Genomic DNA, 24,304 nt, shown 5'->3' with positions numbered 1-24,304 from the left:
CCAGAAAAGATAGATACAGCAAATGCTGGTGAGGATGTGGAGCAACGAGAAAGCCCCACACACAGCTGATGGTAATGTGAAATGGGGCAGTCAGGAAACAGTCTGCAAGTTTTTGAAAGGTTAAGCACTAAATCAAATAAATGAAAGCTATAAACATGAACTAAATAAATGTATAAATGCATAAGAATACAAGAAGGAATCTTACTGGGCCTAGAACTGCAAGGCATCTGAGGAACTAAACCTGCAAGGAATGACTAGACAAAGGCCAGGTTAGATAGAAGAGGACAGCTCAGGACAGGGTTCCAGGAGGGACCAAAGCCTGCTTCCTGCCCAACTGGGGGTAAAGATGTGTGAGGGACCCAGGGAAGACTGCTAGGGTAATTACTTGGGACATGGCAGCAGAAGCAGGCAGTGCATAGACCACAAGACACCAGCCATTATGGCCCAGGCAGCTGTGATGGCAGGAGGGGGCAAAGAACGCCGGAGTTTAGAGCAGAGAGATAGGGAAGCATCTGGGGTGGCTGGGGCCACCCAGAAGAAACTGAGAGCCCCCAAATCCAGAAGACCAGTTGCTGAGGTGCCCTACCTAATGGCAGGACTTGCCTAGTCCCTACTTCTTTTCCTTGCCTCTTCCCCAAAGCAGGCTACATAAACAGAGACAGTCTACACTCAAACAGAAGTCAGACTTTGCACAAGGATCTCTAAAGTGGAGAAAAGTCAAAATCAGCAAGAGACACCAGACATGAAAGATTTGTACCTAGGAGATATAACAGACCAACCAGAAGAGGACTTTCTGGCAAAAGCTTCATGAAGCCTGCTTTGCTTTCCCTCCATCTCCCCAGGAACATACCTCCTTTCTCAGAACTCCTAGAAGTGAGGTGAGATCATGTGACTTGGTTCCGACCAATGGAATATGAACAGTATGGTCTACATAACTCCCACCAGGCTTGGCCTTTAAGTACCTCTACCCTCTCACTTCCTCTCACTGCCAGCCGAGGCCTAGATCCAGGTAATACTGGAAGTTACATGGCTAAAGGGACAAGATTCTCTGTCAGTTTCTGCCAAATCAAGCCCCTAAGTGGCTGAGTGGAGCAATGCTACTTCCCCACTGGTCTCTATAGGAATGAGAAGTGAATTTTCATCATGTTAGCCCATTGCATTTGGGGTATTTTGTTGGTTTGTTTGTTTGTTTTTGTTCTTTCCTGTTATGGTAGCTAGTGTTACCTTTGGTAAAATAAAATCCACATTTTAAAATAAGTAATTTTCTTAAAGACTTAAGCAGGCAAGGTAGAGGTAGGAGAATCAAGAGTTTGAGGATAGCCTGGACAAGTCTGAACATAGTGAGACCCTGTCTTAAAAAAAGAAAAAGAAAAGATTTAAGGGAGGATGCTACATTATAGGAGGGAGCCAAACCAATTAGAGATTTCATAAATATAATTATGAACCCGTGGAAATTTAAAACTGGCAGATAAGCTGAATGGTAAAGGACATGAACTAAATACAGAAACAATGAACTAAAGATTAGGTAGAAGATCATTTCCAGAATGCAGGACAAAGGGAGATGGAAGGGAAGAAAGAAAAGTTAAATGACATGGAGAAAAGTCCTAAAATTTCCCAACACTCTTAAAGAATTCCAGAAGTTAGGGCTAGAGGCATGGCTCAAGTGGTACAGCTGGAAGCACAATACCCTGCGCTCAAACCCTAATACAAAAATTGCAGAGAATTCCAGAAATTGATACTCAATAGATAAGAAACAGTGTTTTGTTTTGTTTTTTAATAGTCAGCAGTTTCCCAGATCCACAGATGCACACACACACAAATGAATTCAGGGAAAGGTGATGGGATATGAGAACAGTAAGTTTGTAGAAGCAGTGAGAGTAAAACATATTAAAACACCGAAGTATTATTTATGTTTTTAAGAAAGTCAACACTTAACAGTACAGCATGCAAGTTGCCAGAAGAGAATTCTAGAAGAAAGTTGAAGCTCTCTCAGACTCCCTTGCCTCGCCTTGTTCGAGGGTAGATGCTGATTAACAGTATTCATTATTAGAAGCCCAGAGGTTTAAATATATGCATTTATTTAAAGAATGCCCACTAGAAAGGCGGGTGGCATGGCTCAAGTGGTAAGAGCATCAGCCTAGCAAGCATAAGGCCCTGAGTTCAAACCCAGTGCCACAAAAAAAAAAAAAAAAAACCACAAAAAGTGTTGGCTGGTAGAGTGGCTCAAATGGTAAAGTAGCTGCCTCACAAACATGAAACCCTGAGTTCAAACCCCAGGACTGCCAAAAAAATAAAGAAAAAATGCTCACTAGACACACAGGAATAAAATTTAGGGGAAGTGGATCAAAGACAAATCAATCAAAAGCCAGGTGTGGTGGGTGCCAGCCTCCCAAACATCACTTCCCTCTTCCCCGTCATGAGCCACATGGCCGTGGACTCAGGGGGAAGCTGATCGCACCTTCAGCTTCAAATCTAAACTCAAATTTGACTAAGCCAATCAGAGGGTCGCACCGCCCTTGCCCCAGTAATTGATTCAGGTATGGACACGTGAGCCTCAGAAGGCCAGTAAACATACCTGGTTTTCACCTGGGGGAGATTTGGCCCCACAGGCACATTTAGCAGTATCTGAAATATTTTTGGTTGTCCCAAGTTGGGGGGGTGCTACTGCTACCTAGTAGAAAGAAGTCTGTAAGCGTCATAGGACACACAGTGCAGCCCCACAGTAAAGAATTATGCAGGGCTGTCGAAGTGGCTCAAATGGTAGCGTGCCTGCCCAGGGTGAGGCCCTGAGTTCAAATTCCAGCACTACCAAAAAAATAATAATAATAATTATCCAGCCCAAAATACTGAGAAACCCTGGTACCCTGGTCCAAAGGGAAATATATGGGTCTTCTGCTGTCTCTCACTCAGTGGATGTGAACAGGTTTCCCGCTTCAATGTCTCTGGTGACCATCCTTTGGTCACTCAAGAAGACAGACTTAGGATGAGACTGACACTGCAGATAGTAGGGTCCATAGTGACACTACTGACTCACAGTGTCATTCTTCCTCTGGGCACCCAGATATCTGAGCCTTTGACTTGCTTCAGTGAAGCCACTGTTTTCCTGACATCTCTGACACTTGCAGCCACAGCATCTTGCTAAGTAGGGAAGAGAGAAAAAAGGAAGAAACGAGAAAGGATGTGTTTTAGACAGAATAACGCCTCCCCCACCAACAGTCTCCACGTCCTAATCCCCAGAATCCATGCGAACCTTACCTTACATCTTAAAGAAAGATCTTGCAGGAGTGATTAAATGAAGGAGTTGGATGTCCAGGTGGTCCTGGGTAATCTGGGCGGGCCCACTGTAATCATCAGAGCTCTTATAAAGGAGAGCAGGAGGCAGAGGAGTCAGCGGCAACAAGAGCAGAGGTGTCGATGTGCTTTAACCAAGCAGGAAGGCCCGAGTCAAGGAATGCAGGTGGCTTCCAGAAGATGGAGAGACATGAAGCAGATTCTTTCCTATAGTCACCAGAAATAATACAACTCTGACGACACTAAGTTTTAGCCTCTAACACCCAATCAGACTTCTTTTTTTCCAGTACTGGCGCTTGAACTCAGGGCCTCACATTGAGCCACTCCGCCAGTGGGTATTTTTGAGATAGTGTCTCGTGAACTGTTTCCCCAGGCTGGCTTCGAACCGTGATCCTCCTGATCTCTGCCTCCTGAGTAGCTAGGATTACAGGCGTGAGCACCAGCACCAGGCTCCAGTGAGACTTCTGACCTCCAAAACTGTATGATAATAAATTAGTGTTGTTTAAAAACCACTAAATTTGTGGTGATTTATTGTAGCAACAGTAGGAAAGTAACACAGCATGATAATTAGAAAACCCAAAATAAGATGTCAGAATAGTAGTGTTAAGTGAACTTTGCAGATGGCCATTGATTTGGACTGGACGCTGGTACTGGACCCAAGAAAATAAGCCAAGGTAGAGTTTAATGGTAGTAACTGAGTTTGGATTGGTTGCAGGAGGCCCTGAAAAGGAATAAGCAGGTAAACACTATCCAATTCACTTGTGATTGACTAAGCTGTAGCCAATTAAGTTGTCTTTTTTTTTTTTTAACTTTTTATTTTTATTTATTTTTTCCTTTTTGAAGCAGAGCCTCACTCAGTAACCCAGATAGCCTTGAACTTGCATTCCTCCTGTTTCAGCCTCCCAAGTGCAGGGATTACAGGCACGCACCACCACTCCAGACTCAATTAAGTTGTTTTCTAGGGGTCAGGTCTGTTTTTTCTATAAATGCCGTCAGATCATGTTGTTGGTTGGAGTTCTCAGAATATGTTGTGGTTCTGGGAGCTGCTCAATTTATGAATAGTTTTTATTTTAATTTGCTTCGTTTCCCCCCTGCTCAAACTCTGCTTGACATGATAGGTCTAAGGAACGGTCTCTTTTAATAGTAAAAATATTTCAACAATTAAATATGAAAGGATTAAACCCAGCCACTAAATAGCACAGGCTATCAGATTGAATTTTAAAACTCTAGCTATGTACCTTATGAGAGGTATACCTAAAACAAAAAGACACTGAAAGCTTATGGGGAAACCCACACCTGCTGTCTCAGCTATCCTGTGCAAGGTAACAAACCATTTGCAGTAACAACCATTTCATTTACTCCTAATAAGTTGCCTCAGTGATTTGACCTGAATTGAGCCGGGGAGGTCTGCAGTCTCCCCCAGGGCTGCTTGTGCCCGCTGTCCTCCAAGTGGCCTTACGCAGCTGGCACTGGCTCTTGGCCACCACCTCTCCACATGGTGCCGCTTAGCCTCCAGGAGACTGAACCAGGCTTCTGCACATGGTGGCAGCAGTGGGCCAGGTGGTGGGCTCAGCAGCTGCAGGACCTCATGAGGTCCGAATCCTATGCTCACTGCATAGGTTCTGCAGCCTCCCATTTTCAAAGCATGCCACATGGCAGCCATGATTCAACCCACAGGGAAACACACTCCTGTCTTGATGGAAAAATGGCAAAGTCCCATGGCAAGGGGTGTGGGTTCAAGAAGGGAAGGAATGAGTGTGGCAACTTTTCCATCAATGCACCCATACCTGGAAAATACTAGCAAACACAAACAGGTGTAGCACTATTAATATTAGCCAAAACTGACATCAAGGTGAAAAGAAACTAAGAAATTTTATCTCAAGATAAAGAAGAAGATACAAGTCACGAAACTTTTTTTATCTAAACACATAGATTCAAAACATATAAAGCAAAGCCTAAAAGGAGAAATTAACAAAAAAATTACGAGACAATTTAACATATCTCTCAGAAAGAAAAACCTTAAGTAGGTACTCAAAGAGTCTTGCTCCTTACTTTTATTCATTTTTTTTTTTTAATTTTTATTTTATTCATGTGTGCATACAATGTTTGGGTCATTTCTCCCCCCTTCCCCCCCTCCGCCCTCTCCCTTCCCCCCCTACCTTCTTACCCCTCGCTACCAGGCAGAAACTATTCTGCCCTTATCTCTAATTTTGTTGAAGAGAGAATATAAACAATAATAGGAAGGAACAAGGGTTTCTGCTAGTTGAGATAAGGATAGCTATACAGGGAGTTGACTCACATTGATTTCCTGTGCACGTATGTTACCTTCTAGGTTAATTCTTCTCGAACTAACCTTTTCTGTAGTTCCTGGTCCCCTTCTCCTATTGACCTCAGTTGCTTAAAGTATTTGCTTTAGTTTCTCTGCGTTGATTGCTCCTTACTTTTAACACAGTAGCTTGACCTAATAGAAATAGAATTACATTCTAGGCCTTTACAAAAATTGACTATTGGCTAAACTGCAAAGGAAAAATTAACACCCTCCCCCCACGCCCAAAATAACATGCCATCTTCACTCGCCACAATGCAATAAGACTAGAGTGAAAAGCAAAATGGGACTGCATATGGACTCAGCAGTAGAATGCCTGCCCAGCAAGGGCAAAACCCTGAGAGCAAATCCCAGTACCACCCAAAAATAGAAAGAAAAACAAAATGAAGGCTGGCGGAATGGCTAAGTGGAAGAGAGCCTGCCTAGCAAGCATGAGGCCCTGAGTTCAAACCCCAGTACCACAAGAAAAAAAAAAAGATAGCCAAACAAAAACAAACAAGTTTCAAACAAACTTGTAAAGAACTCAGCAAGGTCAGAACCTAGACTTCCCAATTACATGACGTGATACATATATCATCTGTGGTTCTCAAAACATTACTCCCATGGCTCTTGTTATTTCCTAAGTGACTAGAACAAAATTGGGGTGCTTTAGGCCTCAGATGCACAGTCTCTCTCTGACCTTCTGCCCTCCTTTCATCTGCTCCTTTTTCTCCCCCATCCTCCCAAGGCAACCACAGAAACTAGGATTTCTCTTCCTCAAGGCAGGTCATAGAAATGCTCATCAGTCCCAGCCTTGGAGTCTGTGGCCATAAAGAAATTCTCTATCCTACCTTGTCTGATGGTAGATGACCCCCATTTCAGCAGAGATTGTCCTCCATGCCTGCCGGGAAGGAATGATGTCAGAGGCCAAGAAGAATCTGAATGCACAGCCTTAGACCAATCCTTTTTGTCCAGTCACCTTTCTCCTATGCATGGAAGTCTCCCCAGAAACCAGAAAGGATAGTGTTCAGAGAGCTTCCAAACAGCTGAACATGTGGGCGCTTGTGGGAAGATCAGCAACACCACTGAGACCAAAGATCCTGGCGTCAGACCCTCCCAGACCTCTTTTTATGTGTGTCCTTTCATCTAGCTGCTTGTTTTTATCCTTTAAAACAAACCAGTAAATGTAAGCATAGTAAACACTATCCTTAGTTCTGTGAGTAGGTCTAGCAAATTAATCTAACTTGAGGAAGGGGCCATGGAAACCCCAGTTGTAGCAGGTTGGTCAGAAGTTCCAGAGAACCAGACTTGGGACTGGGTCTGAGTTCTGGCAGTCTTGTGGGACTGAGCCCTCACCTGGGGGGTCGAAGCTATCTCTGCTGAAGCTATCTCTGCTGAAGCTATCTCTGAGCAAGTAGCATCGGATTGAATCTGAAGACACCCAGCAGGGGGCCACTGTAGAACTGATTGCTTTTTGCAAACAGGTGGGGAGAAATCCTTGTGCGTTTGTGGTCCCCATACCCAAATGATCTGTGTCCTGAGAGTACAGTAGGAGAAACTGAGTTTGGTTTGTTTTTTCTACCCATCAGTACAGTTCATGACCTAGTACCTTTATTCATTTGCTTTTAAATATTTGTTGAGTTATGTGAAGGGAGGGAAAGAGGAGAGACAGACTGAGACAGACCACAGTGGTCTGGGAAAGGAATGGATCAAAACCACTGGTTCAATCTATCAAGGGACTAAAGGATGAGAGGGTTCGCCACCAGCAAAGCCATATTGAGCAAAGCCTAGAAGCATCTACTGGTCTCCGTGACCTGGGCAGCCACACCACCCAGGGGAGGCAGAGCAAGACCCCACCAAGAAGGACAGGACCTGGTGAGCTCGGATCCTGAGGTAGCTGCTGCTTGCTTTGGATTCTATGTTGCAAATGAGCGTCTGTGCAGAGGACAGAGGTGGCTTCTGGGAGCAGATAACAGCCAGAAAGTCAAAGAGGCCAAGGGTCAGTATCTAAAAGGATTCCACATGGCTGCGATTAATCAATACCAGAACATTTGGATGAAAGGGAACTGTCAGTTTTCTGACATCCAAAGCACACAGTGGCCAACACCCAAGCACAGAGACTTGCCACCCGGGCAGGCCAGCATGGTGTATTATCTACATGGCACAAACCAGAGGTCATATCTGACAGTGATTACACAGCAGTAGTTTAGCCTATGTATAGGATTAATCTAGGTAATTCATATCCCCCAAAATTCTACTTATGGCCTCAATTATTCATGTTATTTGACTACATCAATTAAAATGCTGGATAACTATCATTCTTTCCTTTGTACTACATAACAGAACATCTGTTGGTTTGAAAGAAAGCACTTTTTTTTTCTTTTTAGTGTGAATTCATTCAGGCCTTCATCCACCCACCCATCTACTCTTCATTTAACAAGCATCCAGAGTGAACCTAACACATCTTAGCTCCCTGGTGTTTACATCTCCTCTGATTATTTGTAGATGGGAAAATAAAGAAGATGGTTTGAATTATTTGGGTACCAAACAATATTCTAGAAAGAAATGTTCTACTAAAATGTGCTAAATAAATAACTAAAAGGAAAAAGGGGGAGGGGTGCTGGAGAAGGAACCGAAGTCTCAGCCAGGTGGTTGTGACCTCTGCTTCTAATGTCTGGGTTTCACTTACACCAGAAGAGCCTTCATGTCTGAGAAGCAAGAAAAGCAGCCCTTGCCCACCAGGCAGGCAGCAGGCAGGGGCAGGGTGGGTGTGAGGGTGGTGCTGCTGGAGGAGTTTGAATTCCTTTGGCTCTACAGTCTGCATTCTGGGATTGGAGGCCTGAGCAATTTTTCTTCTCCCCCACTCTCACTCCCCCACTCCACCCTCCTCCAGTTTTCCCAAGAATCCTGAGTCCTGAAGAGAGAGGAAAGTGGCAGGTGGCAGGTGGCCTTCACCCCCCTCTGCGTTCTCACATGGCCAGGCCTCCATCTGCCCAAAGGGCAACCTGGCAGGGCCTCTCACAGGGCCACAGTCATCAGCACAGGTTTGTCTGCCCAGCCCACCCCCGCACTCCGAGGTTCCGGAGGGCTGGCGCACCTATGCCCATCTTCATCTGTGAAATTGTGAACTTCCTCGTATGTGTGTGATTTAAGACACGCAGGGGGCTGGGGTGTAGCTCAGGGTTAGTGCTTGCATGGCGCGGCTGGTGGTGGGGGACATGCAAGGAGCTCAGAACAGTGCCAGGCACCTGGTCTCTGCCCACTACGATGCCAGGGCTGAGGGCAGTGTCCCCTAGGCTCGGCCTTGGTCGGCAATGCAGGGAGAGAACTTTGCCCTCCAGCTGGGTCACCGCGGTTCTCCACCTGCTGTGTGGTCCCTGCTCAGACCAGGTGCTTGGACTCTACAATTCCCAGACCCACGTTCTCCTCGCCACTGCATTTCTTTGGGATCTCGCTAGGGACCTCCTGGGACCTAGACAAGAGACCAGGAAGGGTCTGAACCAGGCTCCCATCTCCCGGGTGTGCGGGGCGCCCACAGGACGCTGGCCAGGCGGGGGAGGGGGCACTGGTCACCGTCCTCAGGTGACACCCGGCCGGGGGGAGGACAAGGGGCGGCGCGGAGGGCAGGTGGCTCAGACCCAAGTTCGCCACCGCGGGGTCATAGGGGGTTGCTCCGCCCTTTGACCTCAGGGATGCTGACTAATGAGACCGCCAACAGGCGACTGGGCAGGGCCGCGCGCCGGAGACCGCGGCAGGAGGACGCGCTGCGCTGCGAGCAGCTGGGTCTGGCCCGTCCGCCATGGAGCGCCGGGTGAGAGTGAACACTTGGGTGGAGGAGAACCGGGCCTCCTTCCAGCCCCCGGTCTGCAACAAACTCATGTGAGTCCCCCAAAAGTCCCCCCTCTGTCCTCACTTCCTCCTGTTCCATCTGCCCGCTGGCTCTCCAGCTCCCTGTCCCTTGATCCAGAAGCTTGCAGAAGAGGGACTGTCGTTCTCTGGGCGCCTTCAGGGGAGGGTGAGGATGAATTGTTCCGTGTTCTACCACCTCTGCCTGTTCCTCTTTCTGGTGACTCTGCACTGGGGAATGTGGCCCTGATGTCTGACAATGGCTGGGGTGGCCCTCAGGCTGTGAGAGATGAGGTGGCAGGGTACACCCCTCCTTCCAGGACTGGGAAACAGTCTTTCTGTCCCAAGTAGCTCCTGAGCACTTTGGGAAAACTCAAAAGTTTGGAGAGCATGGTTTTCAGCGCCCCAGAATTACAGTTGCACTGGTGTCTGGGGCCAATTGGGTCGCACACCCCAACCCTGGCAAAGGGTGACATGAGAGAATCAACTCCGTTGGGGGATCCTGATTTACTTCCCAGGCCCCTCTTTGGAGGAACACACACATACACAGCCCTCCCTAAGCCATCTCTGCTTCCAGCACCCAGCAGGGCTCCCAGCTACCATCTTTCTCCCAAAGGCCCCTTAGGCCCTCCCCTGTGCTCACCTCCCTTCCCCTCCCTCAGCTCCATGACTGGGCCTCCTGTGCCCCCAAATCCAGACCTCTTTATTTCCCACTTCTATGTGCCTGCAAGTCATCTCCAGTGGGGTGGCACCTCAACCCAGACATCACTGGCACTTTCACAGACAGAAACTATGCCAAATGTTTTGGTGTCATCTCTGTGAATGCTCACAGTAGCCCCGTGAGGTGGGATTTAATAAGTAACTTCCCAATGTCAGTGTACAGAAGGACAGTGTACAGAAGCAAGCCCATGGGACAGTTTAACTCCAAAGTCCTTGCACACCCTTGGGCACTACACAATACCACCATGGCTAATGTTCAACGTCTCCCTGAAGCCTCGTCTCCCCAACTGAAGCTTTATTGTTGTCTTTGCCTCCTTCCCCCACCTCATCCCTGTTCCCAGCCTCTCATTCTCAGTCCTCCATTGTCTTCCTCTCTCCAGCCCACTGCTCTAGTTCTACTCTGGTAACCTCCAGCCTGGGCAGTACTGGTTACCCTGCCTCCAGACCCCCCGACTCATCCCAGCAGCACTGCCCTGGTATTAAACATAAAAAACGCAGGCCCTCCCTTTTTCCATTCAGTAGTGTTCACTGAGCACCTGCTACCTTCCAGACTGCTCTGGGCATTGGGATACAGCAGGAAACAAACTGACAAAAATGCCTTCTTTGTGGAACTAAAATTCTGGTGAACGAGGCAGCCAGTAAATATGAACAAACGGGTGGAGGCAAATACAGGCTGACTGGTGGACATAGGTCAGTGTGAGGACCGTGCTTCCTTCCCCTGATAGAACTCGAAGGACAGTCTGTGCCGCACCTCTCCCCCAGCTTCTGGTGGCTCCCTGGCAGCATCACTGCCGTCAGCTGCATCACTCCAATCTCTGTCTTCATTTCCCACTGTCTCCCCCGGTATCCCTGGTCCAGATAGTCCACTTATAAAACACCAGTCATGTTGGATCAGGGCTCCATCCACCCTACTCCAGTATAACCTCATCCTAACTTATTACATCTGCCATGACCGTTTCCAAATAAGGCTACTTTCTGAGGTCCTGGGTCTGAATTCAATGTCTGAATTTGGAGGGTTTTAATCTGTAACAACCCACAGAAATGAGAAGCTGCTGGAGAGTTCTGAGGACAGGAGGGTTCAGAATCTGGGGTATGCATTCTAACTGGTGGGGTGAAAGAGTTCTCGAACAAACTTGTTCAAAAACTTTCCATATCTCAGTAAAATTGATTAAAAAAAAAAAAAGGCTGGGATGTAGCTTAGTGGTAGCATACATGCTTAGCATGGGCAAGGTCCTGGGTTTGATCTCCAGTACTGCAAAAGCAAAACTAATAATTCTGAGGCTCCTGGGCACCCTCAGGCCAAAACCAAACTCCCCGTCCTCATTCAGCCTTCTCAAATTGCTTCCCAAGACTTCCCCCACCCACCAGGACCCCCATTGCTTCCAGTTTCAGTCCCAGGCCTCTGTACAGCTCTGCCTCCCCGTCTCCTCCCCAAGTACCTCACACCTTCTTTCTATTCCTTGACACCTACGCAGCTTCAAGTTTTTTAAGCACGGCCCCATGCTGGCCTCCACCTGCCCCTTGACTGCATCCAGCTTTTCAAACATCAGGGGGTGACCGATGTGTATTTCTTGCTTATTAGGCCCTGCCCTCAAAAAAGGGAAGGAAAAGCAAAGAGACCTACCTTTCCTCCAATTCCCAGGTCTCCGCCCCTGGGCTGCAAACAGCCCTCAGGAGTGGACACTGGTCAAGGACTTCTAATCTAGTTTGGGGGTTTAGAGCTCCCCCACAACCCCTCACACCTCATCATTGATACAGAGATCTGTGGACACAAATGTCTCTGCCCCCAACCTCAGTGCCTGTCCATGTGCCAGCCCTGGACCCTGCCCTCTGTTGCTTGGCCACCTGAGACCTTGGAGCCACACTTGGGATCAGCCCACCCTGAAAGGGGACCCTGCCATGAGGGTGGGCGGGTTGTCAGGAGGCGTAGAAGTATTTTTCCTGTACAAGGTGACACTACGCCAACAGTGGGCAGCCTGAGGAGTTTGGGTATGCTATCAAGTTCCAAACAGCTGGCATGTGCACCAGGAATGGGGCACCAACCTGAGGGCCAGGGAGCCTAGGCCCTGGCTCAGGGCTGTGCCACCCTCTCTGAACTTGTTAGGCTGGCTGTCAGATGAGAGGATGGCATTAGGCTTATTTGCTTTTTTTTTTTTTCTTGTTGTTTTTGTGGTACTTAGCCCCTGAACCTTGAGCCGATTTTGAACCCTTTTTGTGATGGTTTTTTTTATTTGTTTGAGATAAGATCTCATGAACTACTTGCCCAGGACTGGCTTCAAACCTTGATCCTCCTACTCTCTGCCTCCTGAGTAGCTAGGATTACAGGCATGAGCCACCGGCACCTGGCAGGCTTACTTGTTTTATCAGATACTTAAAAGAGTATTTACTATATGCCAGGCATCATTCTGAAGACTTCTGAATAAAAATTCATGCCATCTATTTAAACTATCAAGTAAAAGCTGTCTCTCTATTTTACAGATGAGGAAACTGAGGCCCAACAAGGTTAAGTAATGTCTCCTGAGTCTCCTTAGTCAGGCCTCCAGCCAATGGAGTGGAGAGTCTCATAATCAGACAGCTTGGTGTTGGTGGGTAGTGGGTGGGGCGGCTCCAGTTTGCTGTCCTGTAACTGGAGGTCTTGTGTATGGTGATGAAGCGATAGATCACCCACCACCAGGCTGCTCCCCTACTGGTCAAAGATATGGGGACACACATAGAAGGATCCATATAATTACAGACCCACAGACACTTAGAGGCAAATGACACAAGCCATTTGAGAGAGGGGGCAGGGACCTGTTTTTTTCCCAGGTGGCCAGGCCCCCTCTTGCCTCTGTACCCTCTCCTCCCTCATTCCCAGGAGCTGGTCCAAGACCTCCTGTTCCTCATGATTGCAGGCACCAGGAGCAGCTAAAAATCATGTTTGTCGGGGGCCCCAACACCAGGAAGGACTATCACATTGAGGAGGGTGAGGAGGTAAGCTATGACTTCCCAGCCCTGGGAACACAGCCCTGAGGGGAGCATGTACCTCCCAAGCCAAGGCCCGAGCATGTAGATTGGAGAAGAGGAGACGTGACTGCTGGGGGAGGGGAAAACTGCTGCTTTAAAGTTGAGGGGTCCATGGGGTCCCTTTGGTAGCCCCATCCTCAGATCTGAGCCAGGGAAGACTGCCGAGGGGGGCAGACACTAGCACTGCTCCCATGGGTGACAGGCTCTCGCTAGGACCATCCAGCCCCTCGACACAGGGTTGTCCATGCCCCAGCTGGGATGCCCTGGTCCTCTCACCAAAATGAAGGTACATGACTGGCCTCCAAAATGAGACCCAAGCCCTCAGAGGTCCTAGGTATCGCCTTCTGATCCCAGGAGTCAGTTCTCCCTCTCCTGCAGAGAGGGGTGAAGTTCAGAAACACAAAGTGGGGGCTGGGATGGAGGAGCAAGTGGCTGAGGGGTGGGCATGGGGCAGGCTGGCCCCTCCTTGCCTAGAGGGTGCAAGACACATTCATTGCTTGGGGCTGTGTGGCTCAGGGAGTCTGGGGGGATTGCACTGAATACCCTTTCGCACCTTGAACTTTGAACTGTTCCTCTCTCCTATCTAATCAAAAGTACACAAGCAAAAGTAAAATTAAAGAAAGATGGCCTGGAAAGGAGAGGTAGGTTCCCAGCCATCAGGATCTCTGGTGGAAAAGGATCTGTTCAGAGTCCCTCTCATCTTGAAGGAGGCCTGATTCAGGGGTCCAATGTACAAATCCACCTTGATCACCAGCCTCCACCCCACCACTGGCAACCCCCCCCCCCCCCCCCCCCCCGACACACACACAGAGCCAAGGACTGCAGGGAGCACTGAGGAATCAATCACTGGGCACTCTGGACAGAAGGCAGAGGCCAGCAGAGCCTCTGCTGAGTTCCCCAACATACCTCCCTGGAGATGTTTTCCTCTAGAAAAATCAGCAGGAAAATCCCAAATGACTGAGAGGGAGTGGGGTCAGATCTGAATGGTGAGGCACAGCTGGGCTTTCCTGCCTGCCTCAGTCAGCCTCATCCTCCAGCAGCTTCCATTTGCCCTGTAAGGCCTAGTGTCACTGTCCACCTGTCTGTCTCCCTCCTCATGTTCATCGGTGGGGGGGTCCCTCCAAGCTGTGAAGGTGGATGGGTATCCATGAGGGCCTGGACCAGCCAGTGCCCTGTCTTGGCTGGTGGCTGAGAGAAGAATAGGACTGGCCTGCATGGTGTTCTCACTCTGGAGGGACACTCAGTGGCTGGGAGGAATTTGGTTGCAGGTGGGTTGGTGACAGCTTGGTCCAACCCTTTGGTACAAGGATAGGGTGTGGTAACTGCCACAGGCCCGGGGGTGGCCTCACAACTGAGGTTCAGCATCTTCTCTGTCCCTGCCTGTCCTCAGCCAGCTAGAGCCTGAGCAGTCACTCAGTACTAGGTTCCAATCACGCCTCTTACTGACTGAGCCAGATTTTCCTCTTGGCTGAGCTCTGGCCCCTGGGACAGCCATCCCCAGCACCATCCACAGTTCAGATTCCACTTATCCCACTCGTTCTGGGGCGGGCAGGTGGAGGGGGCCCAGCTGGGAGGCAGATGAGCCTTTGACTAGCCATGTGATCTTGGACAGGTCTATGTCCTATCTGACTGAACTTTGCAGCACCTGGGACAATGGTCCTGCCTGGGGAAAGATTCAGTGTGTATAGAATAGGTGCTTAATAATAGGTGTGGGTCCTCTGCACCTCACCCCTCTCTATCTCACCTGCTTGAGAGGCCTTTCCAGGTCACGGAAGCCAGACTCGATTTAATATCTGCCTGAGCCTGTACACTTAATCTTTCCGCTATCCCTGGGCCCCAAACAACATTTATTTCCAAGCAAGCATAATTCCTTTTGGATTGCCCATGGCTGTTGGGGATTTTCTGCTGTCAGTGATTGTCCTCTGCTCCAGGCCAGGCCTGCCCCTCATCACACAGAAGGCCACTGGGGAGGGAACAAGACAGGAAAATTCTACTACCTTCACAGGTTTGTGTTTGATGGTTGCTAACACCTTGTAGCCTGCCCAGAAAGGGTCTGAGTCTGGCCCAGACTTCCCCAAAATCCTACTCTGGTGTGTGCAGAGCCATCGTCCCTCCCCACAGAGCTCAGGGGTCCCTCCATCCCCTCCTCCACCATGAAAGGACAACACAGACAGGCAGACACACACACACATACACAATTTCCTGCCAGCTTGAGCCAAACTGCTCCCTATAAGGAAACTTAGCAGTATTTTCTTATTCGTGTTAAGTAATGTTTATGGGTTTGCTTGTTTGTCTGCAGTGCTGGGAATCTATGCCAGGAACTTGAGCATGCCGGTTAACCCCTCTACCTCTGAGCTACCCCCTCAGCCCCATGGCTAGTTTTTAATAGTGAAAGTACATACTGTTTATTATAAAAAAACATGAGAAATACAGGAAGAAAAACATCTACCTCATTCATAATCTCACTAGTCAGGGGGAACACCCATGAGCACTGCTGTATGTGTTATATATGTAGAATTAGAATCCAGTTGGGCATAGTTTTGAATTTTTTTGTCTTTTTTTGGCAGTACTGGGATTTGAACTCAGGGCCTCACATACTTGGTAGGCAGGGGCTCTACAACTTGAGCCATGTCCCCAGTCCATAGTTTTGAATTTTGCCTTAATATTGTAACTATTTATTTTAGTAACACTGGGATTGAACCCAGGGCCGTGTACACTCTAGACAAGTGTGCTACCCACTCGACCCATGCCCTCAGCCCAGCATGGTAACTTTAGCATTGTCCATTTTGCCATTTTATTAAGTTATTTGAAAACAGTTCCAATGACTGTGTAATGTTCCATATTTCAAATCTACCTTCAAATATTTTTATTCATTGTTGTTATTAACACTATTTTTGTGATTCCTACCACCACTGATGTTAACAGCCAGGCTTCTTGAGTATTTTACGTTCTGAGTCCATATGTGTACAGCTTCCCAGGCAACATTCTGAGTGAGTAGAACTGTGGTAGATGAGGAAGCTGAAGCACAGAAAGACTGACCCAGGACACAGCAGTCTGGCAGAGCTGATACCGGAGCCTTTGCCTGTACACACTGGGACCAAACAGCCTTGTGTACATGCCAGTGGACAGGCATGCTTCTGACGGACGAGGCTGCCTTGCTGACATCCAGCTTTCCTGGGTGGGAAGACATCTCCAGTTTTAGCACTAAAGATCCTGCACCCCAAGAGGGTTCACTCCCTACAAGAGTGAACTCTAATGGCATCTCATACCTGTTGCCATAGTGCCCTTCAGAGGGTTGTGTCATTTTAACCCCGGGCAGGCCCAGGACCACCTTCTCTAGTTTCTTTGTTCTTACCTGATGTTGTGACAAACACCCTATGTCCTCTAATTCTTTACAGGATGAGAACATTATTATCATTATTATTATTATCAAAAGCCTTTCAACTATTTGACTGTTTCTTTCTTTCTTCCTTCCTTCCTTCCCTCTTCCTTTTTTTTTTTTTTTTTGGAGGGGTGGGGGAGAGGGTCATGCCTGGTTACCCGTGCTGGCCTTGAACATTCAGTTCTCCTGCCTCCACCTCCTGAGGGCTGGGATTACACGCCTGGTTTGGCTGGGGCTTTTATACCCATGCAGTGTGTACCCAGTGAAGAGAAATAGTGTCCTCCTCTTCCTCCTCCACAGGGCGAACATAGTAAATGTGTTAATTGGGGGTTTAGGATGGAATAGGAAAGAGGCATAGGTGGCCCCTGGAGATACACAGTCCCTGTCACACCCCAGGCTGCTGGCCTCCAAGACCCTCATGCCAGGGCATCACGCTGGCCAGAGGACCCAACACAGGCCCAGAGTCACACATAGGCTCCAGCCCCAACTGCAGCTCCAGGGTTAAGCAGCTGTGTGACATTGGGTCAGTTGCTTTACCCTCTGAGCCTTGACTTGCTTTATTTTCTGTTCTGCATAATGGGGCTAATGATGCCTTTGGGAGTTGTAAACAGCTCTGACAGTATGTATGAAAACAAGTTTGGCCTCAGGAATGAGTGGCTCACCTTGCCTCGAGCCCTGGAATTCTCCAGTGAGCCTCTCAGGCAGCCTCCTGCCCCTAGCCAGGCATCTGCTGTTGCACCCTGGGTACGCCGATCATCACTTGCATGCTTGAGATTTAATCCTGGCGTTTCCCAGCCCTCCTGCCTGTAACCAGGGTCAGGAGATATGGGGGCCTCAGGACAGGAGTTACAGAGCTGCTCATAATAAGCTCTGACGCCTTGGGAAGTTTCTCAGGCTTCCTGGGCAGAACTCAGAGCCTGGGCAGTGGCCAAGCACCTGGAGGAGGGAGCAGAGAGGTCCCAGGCTCTTTGCTGTCCTGCAGGTGTTTTACCAGCTGGTGGGAGACATGGTTCTCCGAGTGCTGGAGCAAGGGAAACACCGCGATGTGGTCATTCGGCAGGGAGAGGTGAGACTGGATCCCAGGGGTAGGGAGGCAAAAGGCGCCAGGATAGGCTACTCTTCCTTCCCTCCTGTCACCTGACTTGCCCCTGCCTTGTTCTCAGGCTCTCTCTCTTTTAGGCTGCCCCATCCTGAGCACAGCCCAATATTCTCTCCCGTTCATTCCCTGGGTAGAAGCTGGGTGGCGAGTAGGGCCCAGTGTGGATAGGCAAGGACCCTGTTACCCTGTGGGTCAACTGGGATGTCCAGGATGCTGCAGGCACTGAGGTCTCCAGGAGGGATCACAGTTCTTGCTGGGCACCCACGTCTGCAGATATTCCTCCTGCCCGCCAGGGTGCCCCACTCCCCACAGAGGTTTGCAGACACCATGGGGCTGGTGATTGAGCGGAGGCGGCTGGAAACTGAGCTAGATGGGCTCAGGTAAGTGCACCTGTCGGGGAGGTAGGGCTGGGGTGGATGGAAGGCTAGCAACAGAGAGGTGCAGCTCAAACTACAGGAGAAAGAACCCTAGATAGACTCAAGAAAGCACCTCCTGGCCAGCGAGAGGGTGGAGGGCTGGGCAGCAGGAGGTGATGGAGACCCTGGATTTGCTGACTGACAGGGCAGGTGGGTTCAATGGTGGAGGAGGGGGTGTTCTCTGTGGCTGGAGTCAGTACTGGTGCTTTATGCTAGTGGTCACCTGGGGGTGGGGGGAGGCAGTGAGAGAAGCAGAGGGGAAGAGAGGAGCCCAGAGTAAGTCTCCTACCTCACAGCAACCCAAACACTGTGACTTCTAGTAGCCTCGGACTCCAGAGTATTGCCTCAGCCAGTGCCTCTCTGCTGGGTTTCTACCCCAGCTTGTTCCTCAAGTTTGGACGTCTGGCTAGGGGACAGCTGGCTATATGTAGGCACTGGCCAGGGGCTCCTGATGATGCTGGGGTAGGTACTACTCCCACCCCTACTGTACCAAAGAAGTAAGTGGGTGCAGGTAATTGTGCTGGGGTTTTACTTGCTAGATAGGTGTCATGGAGAAATATAAAGTCAGGGCCAGGAAAGCAGAGCCAGGAGTGGGCTTCAGCACCAGGAGGAAAGAACAGGCCCAGCTGGGGACGCTGAGTCCATTCCATGCTTCTCGTTTGGTCTGACTAGTCACTGGATTGTTATCCTCAGAATTCAAGAAGCTCTTGAAAGGCAGGGGACCAAAGATTTTTCCTGAAAGCCAAACTGTTTTCAATTTTTCAGCTAAGGAAAATTTAAATTTCTCAGAAAGTTACTGGAATCAGTATTCTTTTGCCCATGTTTGCTATGTTTTCTTTGTTGTTTCTGTTTTGGGTTTTGTTGTTGTTTGTTTGTTTTTTGAGACAGGGTCTCATTATGTATCCCAGACTGGCCTTGAACTCTGAATCCTCCTACCTTAGCCTCCTGAGTGCTAGGATTATACACATGTGCCACCTAGTTTATAATGGACATTTTTAAATACTTTTTTTCCCAAATTACCACAGTCATACATGCTCACTATCAAAATCTGGAAACATACAAGAACTTAAAATGAACAAAATTAAAATTTTTTGCTATGTAAAATTAATTTTGTCTTGCTCCTCTCAAGAAAACAAAACAAACTTAGCACTTAGATTTCCAAGGTATCTTTTCATTGCACCTATATGTTTGAGTTTTCCTTTGTTTACTTAAAAATAACATGAATATATATCATACTAAATCTTTTTAAGTCTCAATGTTAATGGCTGCATAATAGTCTAGTGAGTGCATATAGTCCATTGTACAGGCAGATATATGGATAAAAGGAGGTTCTCCAGGGGGCTTTACAGAGGAGTCTTTGATGAATTATTGGTGTCCTTGAGAATATTTTACACCAAATTCATTAACAAATTTCTTCTGGCTGCTTTTGACCTTTAATAAAAGCCAGGAACTCAACATTAAAATGCCACTCCAAAGGCAATTCCAGAGAGCACTGCAGTCCTGTTATGAAGCTTCTTGTGGCCAGTTCCATCCCAGGATAGAATTTAGGGTGCCAAATGGGTGGACCCACTGTATTTTTGCAAGCGGTCTCCTTCAGCAGGGCTGCTCCTCTTTTTTCGGTGGTCATTGAGCTGGCCTAGCCTGGAGCTGGCCCAGGGATTAGGTATTCAGTTTGCAGATGCTCTCAGCACCTGCCACATGCCATGTGCACAGGGGCCCAAAGCACAGCCCACTTACCAGGCCTCCTCAGGCTAGTGGAGGGGCTTGCTGCCTGGGCGGTGTCATGGATGGCTGCAGGGGCCCACTGAAGGCTGTGCATGCGTACACTGCTCCCCAGAGAAGAAATCCAAAGCTTTGCTTCAGTTCTCCAAGGCAGCCATGATCATGGAAGAGAAAAAGCCTTCCTGTGGGGGATGTCTGTGGCCTCAGATTGCTGCTAACATTCCTGTGCACTCTGACACTGAGCACAGGCAGGTGGAGCATCCAGCCACCTGCTCTGGATTCAGGCTCAGTCTTAGCTTCTTTTTGGGAAAAACAAACACACTTGGATTAGATGCTTTATACACTTCCAAGGCTGAGTCCAGCCTGCTTCTGCCAGGTTGTGTAATTCCTGCCAAGTTGCCCAGCCTCCCTGAGCCTCAGAATTTTCTTTCTTGTAAATGAAGCACCTGCATGCTTCTGGAAGGACCAGGTACAGGTGTGCATGCAAACATTGGCCACTGGGCTATGCAGACAGAGAGGAAACAGGCAACTGAGCTCTGCAGGGCCAGTGCCCAGAGAGAGGTCTTCAAGGCCTGAGCAGATGGGAATCTTGGTTATCTTGACCTCTGCTTTGGCAGATACTATGTGGGGGACACAGTGGACGTACTGTTTGAGAAGTGGTTCTACTGCAAGGACCTTGGCACACAGCTGGCCCCCATCATCCAAGAGTGAGTTCCCCCAGCCTGATCCTGCCCCAAGGCTCCATCAGCATCCACCAGCCTGGTGTGCTCCACAGGGCTGGGAGGGATAGGCCATGTGAGGGCCTTGCATGTATGTGTGCACTCCTGTGCCCAGCAGTGTATAGAGAGTGTATCTACTGGCCTCTTGGTGGGAATGCCATCTTTCCTCTGCTCCCTTTTTGTCCCTGCAGGTTCTTCTGCTCTGAGCAGTACAGAACGGGAAAGCCCATCCCTGGTGAGGCCACTCCCAGCCACCTTTCTTCTTCCTCCCTCCCTCCCTTCCCACAGTAGGATGGGTCTTGGCCCAGGGTCCCAGGAGTCTCTTCCTGAGTACTCTGTCCAGTACTTAAGGTACAGAGATGGTACCAAAGAGCACCCCTTGTGGCAGATGGGTCATTGCCCTATGGCAGCTGGACTCAGAGCCCATTCCAGCTACTGAGAGCTGGGGCCCTGGGATCTGGCCTGTTGGGACTGGGTAGACTGAGCCCAGAGGACACTCACCATAGCTATGCCACCGGTGCAGATCAGCTGCTAAAGGAGCCTCCATTCCCTCTGAGCACACGATCCATCATGGAACCCATGTCTCTGAAGGCCTGGTTGGATGGCCACCACAGGGAGCTGAAGGCAGGCACATCCCTCAGTCTGTTTGGGGACACCTATGAGACCCAGGTAATGGAGCCCTGGGTCACCCAGCAACCCTGGGAAGTGGGAACTAATCTCCCATAACAACCACCCCACCTTCAGAGGTGTGGATGTGCTCATAGGCCTTCTTGCATTTTCCCAGAGTCAATGGCCCAAGCAGTCTTTCTTTGCTTTCAGAGTAGGATGCTGCAGGTCACTGGCAGCCTCCAGAGTGTCTGCAATTTATCTCCTACTAAGAACGCTTAGCTTTTGGTCAGCTGTTCTTGGAAGCTGGGAGAGAGGTATTTGAGGAAGCACTTGGTGGTGTGGAGACCAGAACAAACTGAACTTTCCCTCAACATTTATTAAGTGCTTGCTGTTTCAGGTCTGGCCATAGAGATGGACAAGTCAATCTGCAATTGTCACAATCATGTGATATATTATTTGCTAGAGAAGCTACAGGAAGCCACAGGAGGATAAAGGAGGAAGCTTGGCTGGGGGGGAAGTCAAGGAATTCTCCCGAAGGAGGTGATGTGCATGCAGAATTTTAAAGCTAATGTAGGGGTTTGCAAAAGGAAGAAAGGGAGATGACAAGAGCATTCAAGGTGAGGGAGAAGCAGGAATAATTGGAGGCATGGAGGCTTGAGACAGCTTGGCACATCATGCTGCTGAGGTTGGCGAAAGCCAGGATGGGGAAGCTGAGGCACTGATTGGTGATCATGGAGCAGCCGGCAGGTCCTGGTGGGTCTGTTGAGGGTGAGCTGCATTGAGTGGGAACACTTGTCCTAGATCCAGTGGGGCCTCACCCAAGTGCTAAGTGAGAGGCCAGAGTGGTGTTTCCAACAGTCTCCCTTCATGTTATAGGGATGGAGCTGGAGGGCAGGAGTGCAGCAGGGAGACCAGACAGCTAATGTTCTCTCATGCATTATGACTCGCTGCTGGCACAGCCTTTGTGGCTAGAACTAGTCACCTGGGGAAGGAGGCTCACTGGGTACAGACCTAGTGCTTCTCCACACCAGGGACACCTGGTCCTGGCCACAGCCATCTCTCACACCCCACTCCTACCTGCTCCAGTTCATGCCAGCAGATGTCCTCCAAGTTCCACTAGGGGTTGGCAGAAGCATGGCCCCCACACAGTGGCTGCAGGTCAAAGAGGCCTCAGCCTCACTCTTCTTGTCCCTCCTCCTCCTTGGGCCAGATTTATGATATCTCCCAAAGGGAGTTTGCCCCTCTGGAGCACTGAGGTGCATCACCCAGGTGTGGTGTGCCTCCACATAGAAGGGACACAGGTGCAGGCACACATAGAGGCAGGTGTGCATGGTCATGAATCACAGGTGAGCAGCACCTGCTGTAAGGGCAGCTGCAGAGGCCTTCCTCTTTGAGTCCTGGTTTCTGTTGGGCACATGGGGGTGGGGCTGTATATGGGCCATGCAGGCCTGCTGTCTGGGACCAAGTTCATTGCCATCTCCCAGGTGGGGCAGAAAATGTTTCACCTCCCACCAGGTGATTGCCCACGGACAAGGCAGCAGCAAAGGCCCTGGACAAGATGTGGACATATGGCTGTGGCAGCTGGCAAGTAGCACCATGGGAGAGGGTGGCAGACCCTCCTGTCCGTGGGATCACCATCCTTGAGTTCCCATAGAGGGACCTACTCTCAGAGCCTCCTAGAAAGGCAGACTTGGGGGAATTCAGGCAGGTGTGGCAGCCTAACAGCTTTGATTCTCCTGCTCTTCTTTCCCAGGAGGGCTCTTCAACCGTGATGATAGGGGAACAGCATCTGAATCTGACCTCTGATGACAGCCTCCTGGTGCCAGCTGGGAGCTCGTGAGTACATAGAAACTTTCCCCAGCTATGGGTCTGCCCTGCTTTCCCTGAATTCTACAGGGTCCGACCTTACCTGCCCCCTGCCCATATGTGTCTCCATAGGTATGTGTGGGAGCGAGCACAAGGCTCTCTGGCTCTGTCTGTGACTCAGGACCCTTCCCGCAAAAGGCCTCTGGGGTGACCCGCATGCTGTGGGCCCATAGCAGCCACAGTGTGCCTGAGTGCCAGCCTGCCAAACAATTCTCTCAGCCCCACTGCCTCTCTGTTCAGCTGCTAAGCAACTCAGTATGTCCCCCGCCAGCCCGAGCCTCAGTGTCATCTACTCTCATGTCCTTCTCAGCTCCACCTCTCCTCTGGCAGCCATATTCTTGCATCACTCAGTCAGGTAGTATGCCACCCATTTCTCTGTCCCCACAGGCCAACCAGCCTGCCACCAATAAAGGCTTTCTGGTGAATGTCTGGTCCTGGGAGCACAACTGAGGGCATGTCTTTGCCTCTTTCTCTGCTCCCATTTGTTTGTTTTATGTAACTTAGAAAAGCAATTTCTGTTGAGTTTCTTTCCCAACAACAGAAATGATTTGTGTTAACTTGTGAAAATAGAAATATATAAAACACAAAATTCCCCAGTTAAGGTTTGTCCTAGGACTTCAGTGAGAAAGTGAAGTTACCTGTCAGTGCTGAGGCTACATTTGCACAGAACAGGTCCCTGCTGGGAGACACAGCTTCCTCTAGAAAAGAGAACCTGAGCCCTATCTCCCCATCGCAGCCTGGCCACTCACTGCTTTGACACATTCCACTGGTGGTCAGGGGTCTCGACTCTGCTGCAGGGCTTCTGGCCCAGGGATGTGGACACCTTCACCTGCTTCTCTACCCTAAAGCTTTCCTCTCCTACAAGCAAAGGGACACCACAGGCCTCCTCCTGTGCCCATGATCAAGTGTGGCTGGGAGCATGCTTGGCTGCAGCAGTGGGCCACTGTGTAATGTCCCGGGAGAGGAGTTTTTGCCTAGAACTAAGGGTTGTTCTGTTTTTGTGAGGCACAGATCTGTACCAGGGAATCCCCTAGAAGTTTCTACATAAATTATCTCATTTTCTCCTCACGTCACTGCAAGAAGGTACAGCACCCAATTTTACAGATGAAGCTTAGGTTTGGAAATGAGGCAGCTGTTTCCCACGCAGGCCTGTCTGTATTCAGAACTCAGGAGGGTCTTAGCATGCTGATTCTCCCAGACAGGTCTCAGCTCATCTGCCCTCAGCCTTGGCCAGATGGGAGCCCAGGGCAGTGCTGTGGCCTGGCAGATCTGTGAGAGGGGCCAGCAGCTGCAGAACCCAAAACCTGGAGGTCTGGGCCGAGCTGG

The 24,304-nt window shown here is 49.4% G+C and overlaps 1 protein-coding gene and 1 long non-coding RNA gene across 5 annotated transcripts; one reads left to right on the top strand and one right to left on the bottom strand.

Annotated features, from left to right (window-relative positions):
- Window positions 1–1,455: 1,455 nt before the first annotated feature.
- On the bottom strand, window positions 1,456–7,567 carry LOC141414801 (uncharacterized). Of its 2 annotated transcripts, none has more exons than XR_012439670.1 (5): window positions 7,469–7,567; window positions 6,448–6,497; window positions 5,645–5,752; window positions 3,256–3,768; window positions 1,456–3,138 (listed from the first exon to the last, which is right to left on the bottom strand). It is a non-coding gene; the product is annotated as an uncharacterized lncRNA (long non-coding RNA). The 2 variants fall into 2 exon arrangements; XR_012439669.1 differs by having other exon boundaries at window positions 3,256–3,498.
- Window positions 7,568–9,311: 1,744 nt separating this feature from the next.
- Window positions 9,312–23,403, top strand: Haao (3-hydroxyanthranilate 3,4-dioxygenase). 3 transcript variants are annotated; one of them, XM_020155886.2, is made up of 10 exons: window positions 9,312–9,475; window positions 13,054–13,132; window positions 17,530–17,613; window positions 17,920–18,026; window positions 20,402–20,491; window positions 20,695–20,738; window positions 21,027–21,172; window positions 22,628–22,696; window positions 22,866–22,948; window positions 23,051–23,403. In XM_020155886.2, exons 1-10 carry the CDS (start codon window positions 9,396–9,398, stop codon window positions 23,127–23,129), a joined length of 861 nt encoding a protein of 286 aa, XP_020011475.2. In that variant the 5' UTR covers window positions 9,312–9,395; the 3' UTR covers window positions 23,130–23,403. The 3 variants fall into 3 exon arrangements, with proteins under 3 accessions (XP_020011475.2, XP_073905678.1, XP_073905679.1); XM_074049577.1 differs by having other exon boundaries at window positions 9,315–9,475; window positions 22,597–22,696; XM_074049578.1 differs by lacking the exon at window positions 17,530–17,613 and having other exon boundaries at window positions 9,315–9,475.
- The last annotated feature ends 901 nt before the right edge of the window (window positions 23,404–24,304 follow it).

The sequence above is a fragment of the Castor canadensis genome, chromosome 12, assembly GCF_047511655.1.
Source record: "Castor canadensis chromosome 12, mCasCan1.hap1v2, whole genome shotgun sequence".
Lineage (NCBI taxonomy): Eukaryota > Metazoa > Chordata > Mammalia > Rodentia > Castoridae > Castor > Castor canadensis.
This window is presented reverse-complemented; position numbering and strand designations above follow the sequence as displayed.

Bases quoted from the DNA above. Each gene is read 5' to 3' on its own strand.
- Haao (XM_020155886.2), top strand. From the start codon at position 9,396: ATGGAGCGCCGGGTGAGAGTGAACACTTGGGTGGAGGAGAACCGGGCC. The intron at 9,476-13,053 runs GTGAGTCCCCCA...TCATGATTGCAG, and splicing joins CCGGTCTGCAACAAACTCAT to GCACCAGGAGCAGCTAAAAA. The intron at 20,739-21,026 runs GTGAGGCCACTC...CCACCGGTGCAG, and splicing joins AACGGGAAAGCCCATCCCTG to ATCAGCTGCTAAAGGAGCCT.